Genomic DNA, 13,494 nt, shown 5'->3' with positions numbered 1-13,494 from the left:
AGCCCTGAGGGACTGCATCAAGAGAGGAACAGGAGAAGAGGACCCTGCGCTGTACATGGCTCCTGAAGAAGAGATTTGAAAGACTGGAGGGAGAACCAGGAGAGGATGGAATCACGAAAGCCCAAGGATGACAATTTCAATAATGACAGGTTTCAGAGTAGCAGCTGTTTTAGTCTGTATCCACAAAAAGAATAGGAGTACCTTAGAGACTAACAAATTTATTTGAGCATAAGCTTTCATGGGCTACAGCCCACTTCATCAGATACATAAAATGGAACATATAGTAAGAAGAGATATATATACATACAGAGAACATGAAAAGGTGGAGGAGATATCTATCTATCTATCTATCTTCTTACTATATGTTCCCTTCTATGCATCTGATGAAGTGGGCTGTAGCCCACGAAAGCTTATGCTCAAATAAATTTGTTAATTTCAATAATAGTGTTGTTTGGTTGTGTCACGGGCACCCGGAGGGGTCAAAAAGGATGTAAATGAAGTACTGGCCCTGAAATTTAGTAGGGAATTAGGTCACTGGAGACCCTGGCAAGAGCTGTTTCACAGTGGGGAGAGAGTGCGTGCGCTGGGGAAGCGGGGGTTGGGAGAATGCAGAAGCCAGACTGAAGAAGATAAGGAATGGAATCTGAGGCCTGGAATTTAAGACAGCAGTTATAGATGGATGTATTAACTTATAATGCCACTATCATATTTTGTGCATTATTCTCTATCGCCACCTTGATACATCTTAACATGTCACTTTCCAAAAGGCATGTGATAAAAGGACAAATGATTTCACATACCTAATAACCTACCATGTTTCATTTCATTCTAAGCCTCCTAAAAGCAACCTGTATCCATTTCCCTCTTTAAAGTGTCTAAAAATATTTAGTTATGTTGTTCACCGGAGAGAAAACAAGTGCACACTTTACAACCCTCTATCTTCTCTTTTCTAGCCCTATATAACACAAAAGATATGTAACTGCATGCAGAGTCCCTGTTTTCACTCCAAAACATGTTTCATATCATGCCAGAACTGCGTTCTTGACAAATGCTTAAAACTCCTTTATTTTGCTAGGAAATTTTTTTTTCCACACTATTTTCACATCCCAAAGACACCTCTTGGCTTCATGAAGCTGATGCAAGTCAGTGTAGGATTAGAGCCAGACTGTCCTTGTGTATTTTTAATTCTTTCTAGTTTTTTCCTGTATCTTCAAATATCTCAGAAGGTGATGCGAAAGTGTCTGGTTACAACCTGCAGTAAACGTTTTTGCTATAAATCTGCGCTGTCCCTCCTAGCTGCCTGGAGGTTAGGTACCATGGCATTACTTCTCTACAAAGGTTTCAAGCCATTTATTTTCTCTTAAATAATCAAGTTTTCAGCATGCAGCATCTGATTTGTTTTAGGTAATTGCTATGTCTTCAAAGTGCTTCCTCCTCCACTCCCCCTCCCTGGGGTTCAGCTTCTGCCATATGCTTTTCATCCAAATGTGTACCTTGACCAGGCAGATATTAGTTGGGTCTAGGCGATCTAGTAAAAATGATATACAGCCGGGTATCATCTGCATCATGCTGGTAATGAGACCAGAGCATCTTAGAATTTCATACAACATGCTCATGTGCACATTAAAAAGAATGGGGAAAAGCATCCTTGTGTGACTCCACAGGTGAGTGCTCCGGAGGCAGAGAAGTAGCTATCCAGTTTCTGTAAGCATCTGTAAGCATCCTGAAAATAAAGACTGGGCCCCATTTCAGAACTCACTTGCCAACCAGTGCTGCATCTCAGAGGAGACAGTAACATGCCATGGTCTCAGAATGAAATACTGCATACAGATCCCAGAGGACGAATATGGATGTCCTTCCCTTATCTAGGAGCAGGAGGTGGCCATCCATCAGCACCGTCTGTCCCATGACCTGGCCAGAACTCCGATGGAAAAGGGACTAAAATACTGGCAGTATTAGGAAGCAGCTAGGATTATCTTGCCTAAAAATGGGAGATTTTACATTGGATCATAGATTGCAAGGTCTGATGGGGCCAAAGATGGTTTATTGAATTGGCCAGACTATTCAAGGTTTTCCTTTACAAAAATGGTATTGACAATCTGTCAGAAGAAGTCCTACTCTAGATACTCCTGGGCACATTTCACCAGATACAATAGGCATGGAACTGAATCATAGATGGTGACTTAGCTTTCAGTGCATTTTAGAGTGTCCTGCCCCAGTGATGTGCCAAATACTGAAGTGTGTTTTCTGTCTTGAATTCAGTGGTGTTGTTAAAGACTGTATGAAGGTAATCCTCTGCAAGTAGTCATTCAGCTGTGAGGCAGCTGGGACTGAAAGTGATTTGCTTTTGGAAAAACACTGCAAGATGGAATTTAGCTGCTGCAGTGGAATCAGAACATAATAATGGTTATACTGGGTCAGACCAATGGTCCATCTAGCTCAGCATCCTGTCTTCTGACAGTGGCCAGTGCCAGACGCTTCAGAGGGGGTGAACAAAATGGAAATTTTGAATGATCCATCCTCATCATCCAACCCCAACTTCTGGCAATTGAAGGTTTAGCGACACCCAGAGCATGGTGCTGCATAAAAGAAAGGTCTTTTCTCTACTATGGCAGTAGCATAGTATATTTCTGTTAAAATTCTAACTGAATCTGCCAGTTTCGTGACACCATTGCTCCAGATTCCTTCTTTCCCACTTCATCTGATGCATATCAGAGAATGATGGTGCTCTGCAGTGGCTATGGGGGGGTGGGGGTGGGAGGTGTGTTTATAGTAGTGGCCAGTGTCTGGTCCTATCACCTCAAAGTATTCATGCTCTGTGACCCAACAATTGGGTAAACTTTTCATAGAAATAGTTCTACTCCTAAGAAACCAGAAGAACTACCATATCTAGAGACAAAATAGAAACATTTAAAACCAGATGGCGGACTACCCTCCAGCACTCTGAGTGAAAACCCATTAGAAATTGCACATTCAAAGACCTAGAGATACTGAATTGATATTAATTACTTTTTTTATTTTAATGGTTCGTTTTTAAAGGTAGCCCTGATATGACCGTTTCTCAGGAACCAACAAAAAAAAGGTTCTTGGGGTGCTATCCCAAAGTCTAAAACTTAAAAACAAACTCTACACAACAAAGGAAACAGAATCACAGGGTGGAATGCTATCTAAGTTCTAATTTCAGTCTGAAGACATCTGCCTCTTACTATGGAACATCTGATAAGTGACTTCACGAGGGAGGCTTGAAAGTTGTACCACAGGCTGGGTTTAAATGAATTTCCCTAAGTTTTACAACTATTTGTTTAAAAAAAGGAAAAGTCAATGGCACAGACATATAGGCCACAACAAGGACTGAGACTGATGATGTTTTATAATGAATTCCATTTATAGTGAATTCTGATTCAATGGAACAACTCTGTATATAATTGAGGAAGGGCCTGCTCACTCCCACCTCTGCTTAAATCTGCAAACAGCTCAGAGACAGTTTTGCTGGTAAACCATCTCAGGCAGTTTGTTTACAATATTCATTTCCACCACCCTGTACACTATGTAGCCTTAAGCCTACAGTCCTGGGGAGCCCAAAGCGCCTGAAGAAAGCAGGGAAGAGCAATCTCTCCCCCCCTCTCTTTTCCTGCTTTCTCCCTTCCTTCCTCATAGAATCATAGAATATCAGAGTTGGAAGGGACCTCAAGAGGTCATCTAGTCCAACCCCCTGCTCAAAGCAGGACCAATTCCCAGCTAAATCATCCCAGCCAGGGCTTTGTCAAGCCGGGCCTTAAAAACCTCCAACGAAGGAGACTCCACCACCTCCCTAGGTAACGCATTCCAGTGTTTCACCACCCTCCTAGTGAAATAGTTTTTCCTGATATCCAACCTGGACCTCCCCCACTGCAACTTGAGACCATTGCTCCTCGTTCTGTCATCTGCCACCACTGAGAACAGCCGAGCTCCATCCTCTTTGGAACCCCCCTTCAGGTAGTTGAAGGCTACTATCAAATCCCCCCTCATTCTTCTCTTCTGGAGACTAAACAATCCCAGTTCTCTCAGCCTCTCCTCATAAGTCATGTGCTCCAGACCCCTAATCATTTTTGTTGCCCTCCGCTGGACTCTTTCCAATTTTTCCACATCCTTCTTGTAGTGTGGGGCCCAAAACTGGACACAGTATTCCAGATGAGGCCTCACCAATGTCGAATAAAGGGGAACGATCACGTTCCTCGATCTGCTGGCAATGCCCCTACTTATACAGCCCAAAATGCCGTTAGCCTTCTTGGCAACAAGAGCACACTGTTGACTCATATCCAGCTTCTCGTCCACTGTGACCCCTAGGTCCTTTTCAGCAGAACTGCTACCTAGCCATTCGGTCCCTAGTCTGTAGCAGTGCATGGGATTCTTCCGTCCTAAGTGCAGGACTCTGCACTTGTCCTTGTTGAACCTCATCAGGTTTTTTTCTGCCCAATCCTCTAATTTGTCTAGGTCCCTCTGTATCCGATCCCTACCCTCTAGTGTATCTACCACGCCTCCTAGTTTAGTGTCATCTGCAAACTTGCTGAGAGTGCAGTCCACACCATCCTCCAGATCATTAATAAAGATATTAAACAAAACCGGCCCCAGGACCGACCCTTGGGGCACTCCACTTGAAACCGGCTGCCAACTAGACATGGAGCCATTGATCACTACCCGTTGAGCCCGACGATCTAGCCAGCTTTCTATCCACCTTCTATCCTCTGCCTTTTGTATCATCTTTCTAAGGGCCTAGCTAGCCTCTTCATTCACTCAACCCATCAATTAGACATAGCTCTAAAGTAATTAGGCCTGCTCTAAAGTAATTAGAATTGCAGTGACCAGAGTGCTGGCTAAGCTGCTGTTGCCGGTCACAATAATAAGGAATTAAATTCCCTATTTGTTTCAATGAACTACAGTGCACTGCATTTTTCTCATAGTGTACTGTACACAATCCAATTGTATTTACTGTATACAATAAAACCCACTCTTTGAACTAGTAGAGCATCTTTCCCCTGAGGATCCAAGAGTATGTTATCAATATTAAGAGTATGGAAATGATAACTTGACTATATTATGGTTTTACTGAATACAGGGAAGTGAAACAGTCAAATAAAGAGAGAAGAGAGGGATCTCTCAGAAAAAGAAAATGCTGACAAGCTGTCCATCAACCGTAATCACATTTGTAAACAGAGTATAATAAACTTAGTGTAATGCTAAGATACCCCTTCACTTCCATTTGTGACTTAATGTCCCCACCACCAAAGGATAACTTTACACCAGTGACATTTTCCATTTAAGCTCTCATTAAATGTCTCCGCTCCAGGTGGAACGTGGTATAATTTCTCAGCCTACATTCACTATAAACCCTGATTAACATTTTATTCAAGAAGTCAACAGGAAATTTTCTATTGAACTTTAGCTTTCTTTCTTGCCAAGAAGTTGAAGGGTGGAGGGGAAAAAAAAAAAGATGATCTGTGCTAAATTTAGCTACCTTCGGAGAGCAGGTAAAGTTTCAATGATTTAGATTATATTAATGTATAGTGTTAATTTGTTTGAAAATATTAAGTGACATTATCATTAATGTTAAATATCTAGTAATAGAAACAGCATCTTATGTTTGACAGAAGAGGAAGGTGGAAAATATCATCATGAAGCAGGCTGTTGAATCAAATAATCAGAATGGGCATTCTCAAATCTAGCAAAGCTACTTTATTTACATACTTTACAGTGAAATAAAACTAAATGTGGATCCTTGAAGATATGCAGGAAAATAAGCACTTATCCAGAACTTTAAATCTTCAAAGCACTGTAAAAATTAATCCTCGGAACACCCGTGAGGTAACTACACATTATCCCCACATTGCAGCTGGAAACTTAAGCAGATAAATTAAATAACTGACCAAGGCCAAACAGCAGAGACAAGATTAGAACTCAGAACCTCTAACGATTTTGTGCTCACTCCTTAACACCATACTACCCTCTTTCTTCCCTATTACACGTTTAGCCCACTGCTTCACCCAAACAAAAGTATACTTTGCACTCCTATAGCACCTCCCATTTGAGTTCAAAAGTGCTTTATAGATATTTATGCATTTAGCCGTAACTCCCCTGCAAAAGATAAGTATGACTATTCTTATTTAAAGACAAGGAAACAGAAGCACAGAGAGGCTGCACATGGCCACATAGGAAGTTTGTATAGTAGTTTGGAATGCAACCTGGACTATCCTGCTCCAAGTCCTGTATTTTATGTGGAGACCCATCCTTTCCGATTATAGCAGCACTCCATCATATAAGCAATAAGACATGATATGGCATGCAGCATCCCACATTCTTATATCTATGGTTTGTTTTCCTAGTATTATACTTTTGGAGTAACATACCATTGAGAGGAAATAACTATATATTTGCACTTTTAAAATTAGAAGTAAAGAGATCTGACTGATCGAAGGAGTAGCTCACAGGACTGGGTCTTATGATTCTACATGGCAGACAATTTGCCAAGTTTTAGTAGACAAAGGTAGCATATTTACATGTGCAACCCAGATTGCAAAATTAGAGCACTTTACTGAAAACAGCAAAAGTTAGCATGGTGAAAAATCACCACACGTTTATCAGAGACATACGTGCATGAAAAGTACATTTCCAGTGTGCTGTGATATACATTTCATATTCTGCGTGCAAGAAAGGGAAGATGGGAGCCTGGCTGGGATCTCCATAAAGTGGGAGGAAGAGCAATGTTATGGTAGCCTGGGTGCCTTTTTCAAAAGTGTACCCTTAACCCTCAGCTATTTCCCCCCCACCCTTAGAATTACAATATTTTCCCACAAACCACTGACGTGGCCCTATAACTTTAAAGTGAGAGTTAGAGCCATTCTGCTACAGAGGCAGTTAGAGGCAGAGCTAATTGTAGTTTAACACTCCAGCAAAGGAGATGGGCTATAATAGCAAGTTTCTGATTTTCAAATTTCTGAACTGATTGAAAAAAAAAAAACAACAACATTCCTACTATATACTGTTCTTACACGTACAAACTCTGGAGTCTGAGTTTCTGGAACACAAGATGTTCCCCTGCCACACTTAGTGCATGACTTAAACTGCAGAACCAGGATAGCAACATAGGATAGCTTTCCATCAAAACGCTAATCAATGTATTTTATTATATACCTCTGCAAACAGAAGTCTATAAGCTTAACTCAAGGTAAATACTGGATGTGTCTGACTAAGTACACGTAAGAGATACACAAAAGTAGCAAAAAGTCATTTAGAGAACATTCAGTACTGTCATTTGACCTGCCTCTCTTCGTCGTGATGCCCAGCAACTTTGTTTAATCTTCCAAACTACGGCAGCCACCAGGAGCAAAGACAGGAAACAACTGTAGAAGAGAAAACACAAATGCTTACTGTCCTCATTCAGAATATATCAGCATTTGAAAGCTATAACAAAATAAAGGCTAGACTAGTCCTCTGATGAAAGGCTAGTCCTCTGATGAAAAAAGCTATAGCAGTGCAAAGTGCTTTGCAAACATTAAGTCTCATTAGGTACTAGGTCCACTTTACGGAGAGATAAACGGGAGACACAAAAAGGTTGTTAAAGCGACTTGCCCCAGGTCACACAGCAAGTCAAATGACAGAGCTGTGATTAGAATCCAGAAATTCTATTAGCAGTTTAAGACAATAAGGCGGCAAAAAGTGAATCACAAGGACAATGCCATACAGCAATCTTTAGCAATATTTATTTTAAATGAGAGGTTAGCTCAAAAAAGGAATAATTTAGTATTCAATATGTACATCAGACAAAACTAATATATTTTTTCAAGTTTCAAGTGAAATATTTTAGCAAATTAAACTATGATTATTGGAGTCAAGTATCAGAGGGGTAGCCGTGTTAGTCTGAATCTGTAAAAAGCAACAAAGGGTCCTGTGGCACCTTGAAGACTAACAGAAGTATTGGGAGCATAAGCTTTCGTGGGTAAGAACCTCACTTCTTCATCTTTCTTCATGAAAGCTTATGCTCCCAATACTTCTGTTAGCCCTATGATTATTGGAATTATTTTTCAAACAAAAAGCGTGTTCCCCAGTGTTACATACATCATCAGACCTTACTCTCATTAGCCTATATTGAATCCCAACAAGGAGGAACAGAGAAAGATGGAAATCTACATTAACTGTTCGGGCTTGCAACAACAAACGTTTGTTTTGCATTTTTCATCTCAGATGACATCTATTTCCCAATACAGCCGGATTTCCAAAAACACATTTAATCTGAGGTATTCAATTTTGATTTTACTTTGGTCCATTGCAAAATCATATGAAAGTCACTTTTCTACAGTTATGTAAGAAAAATTCAGACATAAAAGTACTTTTGAAGTTTATTTTATAGCACCCTATTGGTCCTACGCTTAATTGTGATATATTTTATTTTTTTATTTTTTCAAGTACAGAAACAGCATGCTCCACTCTCAAACCAGGAAGACATTTAGATTAATTTCTTGCCATCAGGACAAAGAAATGCACACACATACAACGGTTGATTTATGATTTTATAGCTTCCGTTTCCCCTTTCTTTCAAAAAATAATCTACTGATGTATTTAGTGAAGTGTAAGAGCAGAATCTGCATGACCTGTAAATGGCATTTCTCCCACGAACAAGGTTAGATTTTGGCTAGATGAATTTTTGCATACATCACACTTGAACAGGCACAAGTAAATGATGGAATAGCAACCTTTTTGAGCTCCAGAGGTTGTCCTGAGGCTGCCGTTAGCTTCCCCAGCATGAATGCCACAATACTTATTGAATGGTTTGGTAAGCTTTTTCCTCCTTAAGTTTCCCATTCCCAAAGAACCCTGAAGGCTCTCTGCAGGGCACAGCCTCCACTTTATCACAGAGGCCTACCCACTCTAAGACTCCCTGCAGAGAAAAATAAACAAAGGAGCATCCAACCAAAAATGGTGGAACTGAGAACATGCTGAATCTTCACTCTTCTATCGTGCTGCTTATTGGTATATCCGATCCCCAATCCTCCAATTGTACGCTGGATGTTTAGACTACAGTCCTTGGAGTCAAATATCTTTTATCCTTCCTGTCCACAACACCTAATACAGACACTAAGTAAATAATATCCAAAGGTCTGCAGGATGCCTCTCAAGACTGTCTAGGCCAAAGCAACGTCTATATCCTAACTGTAGCTAAATAAATAAAATAAATTAATGGAGATATCCTATCTCCTAGAACTGGAAGGGACCTTGAAAGGTCATTGAGGCCAGCCCCCTGCCTTCACTAGCAGGACCAAGTACTGATTTTGCCCCAGATCCCTAACTGGCTCCCTCAAGGATTGAACTCACAACCCTGGGTTTAGCAGGCCACTGCGCAAACCACTGAGCTATCCCTCCCCCCTGGCTGCCTGCCAGGCCATCGGGCTAAAGTTCTGGTTTCAACAGCAACTTTCAGCTAAAAGCAAATGGATGGCACTTGGCTTACGGAAAACAGCTACTGTCATAGATTTACTGATTTTGCCATGACCCTCGATATTGCTCAACTCCCAAGGAAAAGAGATCTAGAGTTTTAGACTGTTCAGCAGCTCTTGACTGTGGGACTGGGCCAGTCCTCTCAGATGGATGTTCTTTGAGATCCTAACTGATCTTTTCAGAAAATTTCTCTGGGAAATGAGGTACATAGCAAAGGATTGTCTACACTGTGTAATGCAGAGCATAATTGGGGAAGTTAACCAGAGCCTCACAAGAATGTAGGTTGGGGCTAGGAGATTCTGCCATTCCTTTAATTGCTCACATCTGTTAAACATTATTAATGGAACTCATATTTAAAAGCTCATTTGTCCAGTTGGAAACAAACAAAAAAGCCCGATTGTGAATTAATTGGATGATCGCTGTCATACAACAACAATCTCTAGAAGACATGAAGCATTTTTTAGAACTGTACATGCCGGTTTTCTCTTTTGCCCTTTTCCATATCACAGCTCCCCTTTTGTTTTCATCGCTGATATCACAGAATCATAGAATATTAGGGTTGGAAGATACCTCAGGAGGTCATCTAGTCCGACCTCCCCTGCTCAAAGCAGGACCAACACCAACTAAATCACCTCAGCCAAGGCTTTGTCAAGCTGGGCCTTAAAAACCTCTAAGGATGGAGATCCCACCACCTCCTCCCAGGTAACCCATTCCAGTGCTCCACCACCCTCCTAGTGAAATAAGGTTTCCCAATATCCAACTTAGACCTCCCCCACTTCAACTTGAGACCATTGCTTCTTGTTCTGTCATCTGCCACCACTGAGAACAGCCGAGCTCCATCCTCTTTGGAACCCCCTTCAAGTAGCTGAAGGCTGCTATTAAAGCCCCCCTCACTCTTCTCTTCTGCAGACTATATAACCCCAGTTCCCTCAGCCTCTTCCTGTAAGTCATGTGCCCCAGCCCCCTAATCATTTTTGTTGCCCTCCGCTGGACTCTGTCCAATTTGTCCTCATCCCTTCTGTAGTGGGGGGGACCAAAACTGGACACAATATTACAGCTGTGGCCTCACCAGTGCTGAATAGAGGGGAATAATCACCTCCTTCGATCTGCTGGCAATGCTCCTACTAATACAGCCCAATATGTCAATATCATAACCAAGACTATTTGAGAAAAGTATAAATAAAAATTCAAAATTAGCACTAGTTATCTGATTTTTCTAAAACATTTTAAATGCTACACTACATTTTGCAGAGGAACAACACTGATAAGCTTTTTGTACTGTCACAAGGAGGCAGCAAATACATGTGAAAGATATAAAGCCAATAAGGAACACACATATTCCCCCCCACTGCACTGCATCTTTCAGCAGCACGCCTAGAGGAGTAAAATGCAGTGTTTACTTGGTACACTAAAGGATGTCATCTAATGGCAAAGCTGCAGGATCAAACTGAAAGCAAGATCTCTTGGGTTTACTCAGAGTAAAATAGTGTGAAATAGGTAACAGCATTATACTGTGATTCGGAGAGGTCTGCTTTCTGCTAACATCCCCATTTCTTCCACCTGTTTCACAAGCAACACCACAAACACTGAACTAATGGACGGTATTCTCCAGAATTACTAACATGTGGCAGTCATGTGTCTGCACCAAGAGTCACTGCTCTCCACACTTCAACACAATGCTGCTGGCTTGCCTTCACACACGTGGCCATGATGTTCTGTATTCCACTCATTGTGAGCTAAGACCATTCAACAATTTCAAAATGCCCTTATTTCAAACAAAAACCAACTGACTCTCCCTGTGGGACTTACTCCAGCCTCTTTCTGGCCTTAGCTCTGTCGACTCCACTCCCTTCTATCTCTGTTCATCTAGCAGCAGCCTCTTCTGTCCTGCAACACAATCTGGCCACTGCTGGGTTAGGTCTTCTCTTTGTAGCTCCCGCCACCCTGAACAGCACCTCTTCTCCATCTTTTCTCCACCTACCTACATCTCTTAAAGAGGTGCGCAGGAGTGATATTCACTCTGCAGTAAAAGCCTCAGCGCATTTTGAAAAAACAAGGCTAGACTGTATTTTAGCACAGGTACTGGACCCACCAATGCTGCCCACTCTGAGAAGGCTGAAAATAATTATGTGGAGCACAGTTTAAGACTAGTTCAGTTTTTCAAATTGAGGAGGGCAAAAGAGAAAATTGAGGCAATAGCTAAGTGTAAGACAATGGTAACTGAGCCACTGAAAGACCACCACATTGGGGTTTTTTTTAGCCTCTATGGGATGAAAACTAAGACCCATGCTCAGGACTAGATCCTACCACATTTAACCGCAAGTCTATTTTTAACTCTTATCTACAGCAGCGACAGAAAAAAAAATCTTAATGCTTTATATTAAGGGTGCATTTATAGTTTATAAAGGATTAATCAATGATAAATAGATGTTATAAGGCTATTACATGAGTTGTGCATGTTAAACAGTCATAGGCACATCAGCAGAGAGTATTACAGAAGGTTATAAGTAACTTATTGACTGCTAGACTCAATTCGATTAACTATTTAAGTGTCTATAATGTACTAACTTCTTATAATCCATAAATGTATCCTTAAAATAAATTCTGACCAAAACCTCAAACATCCCAGCCGCTTCTCTGACAATTTCCTTGCACTCCTAAATGTCCTTAAAATTCTTATAACCAGCAAGTTTTCATATTTACATGACACTGGAGAGGAAGACATTGTAAGAGGAATCCTGACAACGAGAAGAGAAAATCCAGCTGGCACATTAAGGCCCAAATGACTGAACTACCCTACAATATTTATCAACATTAGAATGGCTAGTAAAAATGGCAGTTTTAAATCTCGAAATATACTGCAGCTTTGGCTCTAATATGCCTTAGCGTGTGAAAGTCAATTTGTAATTTCTGAAAGCACCGAGATGATGACTAGAAAAACATTTCAAATTATTCTGATGAAGTGGAAACTATTTAAGTGCTATCTGAAAGTAACTTTTAATGTGTGGAGAGTTATAGGTCACATTTTAGCTGTTCCGTGCATTAAAATCCAAACAAGATAGAACCAATACATAAAGCCTGAGTGGTTGACTGTATAATGATGCTAGGCTAAACAGACTGGTTAAATAGCTTCTTTAGTAATGCATGCATTGACATTGCACAGCTGGTATTTGCTGAACTGCTACCTGATGCTAATAGCAAAGGAGGGAAGGACCTAATTTACAGATTAATGAACTTTCCTTATTGTGGAAGACACCATAAGGGTTTAATAAACCATCACCCACTTCATCTTGAACAGTTGCCATTATAAGAGTGTTACAGTCTGGTACACTCTTGAATTTTATCATTCGCAGCAGGACGACTGAATCAAAAAATACCTTTTGGGTAGGAAATTGTTTCATCTTCTTCGGCCTCGCTCAGAAAACACACTGGCCATTTGAACTCTGAAAACGGTAGTTAAACCTACTTGCAAAGTCCCCCTAGTAAAATGAGAATGATCCTGCAATATCTAGGAAAGGTACCAACCTTATTTATATTTAATGAGTGAAATAGATTTGCATGAGTGGCAGCACATGAAAAGCCTGCCACTTTATTCACTGCCTGAGCAGAATGTCCTATTGCCAGCGCTGCTGCTCTTCTACCCATGATACCAAAGAGCAGACTGGTATCCTTCCCCATATACGAGGATGGGAAATGTCCCCAGGAAAAATATCAGTCCTAGCTAAGAATTTATAAAATATTACTATAAATTTAATCTTACTTTCATCTAGTGTCTTTCCATCTCAAATTTCTCCCAGTACATGCATGTATTGATCTTGCTACAACCATCATTGGCAATTTTAAAATCAAGATTGGATGTTTGACTTGAAGATCTGCTCTAGGAATTATTTTGGGAAACTTCTCTGGCCTGTGTTATACAGGAGGTCAGACTAGAAAAATCACAATGGTTCTTTCTAGCCTTGGACTGTGTGAAAACCTGAAATGCTGCCACTTCCAGAATGGACACAGCATCTGTTAGTACACAGC

The 13,494-nt window shown here is 40.8% G+C and overlaps 1 protein-coding gene across 1 annotated transcript in view; it reads right to left on the bottom strand.

Moving 5' to 3' along the window:
* Positions 1-13,494, bottom strand: part of ATRN (attractin) — a 239,209-nt gene that overhangs the window by 43,448 nt on the left and 182,267 nt on the right. Inside the window, exon 26 of the mRNA XM_034772107.1 lies at positions 7,298-7,376. Within this exon, the coding sequence (XP_034627998.1) occupies positions 7,298-7,376 (79 nt within the window). The remainder of the gene's footprint in view (positions 1-7,297; positions 7,377-13,494) is intronic.

The sequence above is a fragment of the Trachemys scripta genome, chromosome 5, assembly GCF_013100865.1.
Source record: "Trachemys scripta elegans isolate TJP31775 chromosome 5, CAS_Tse_1.0, whole genome shotgun sequence".
NCBI classification, from domain to species: Eukaryota; Metazoa; Chordata; order Testudines; family Emydidae; genus Trachemys; species Trachemys scripta.
This window is presented reverse-complemented; position numbering and strand designations above follow the sequence as displayed.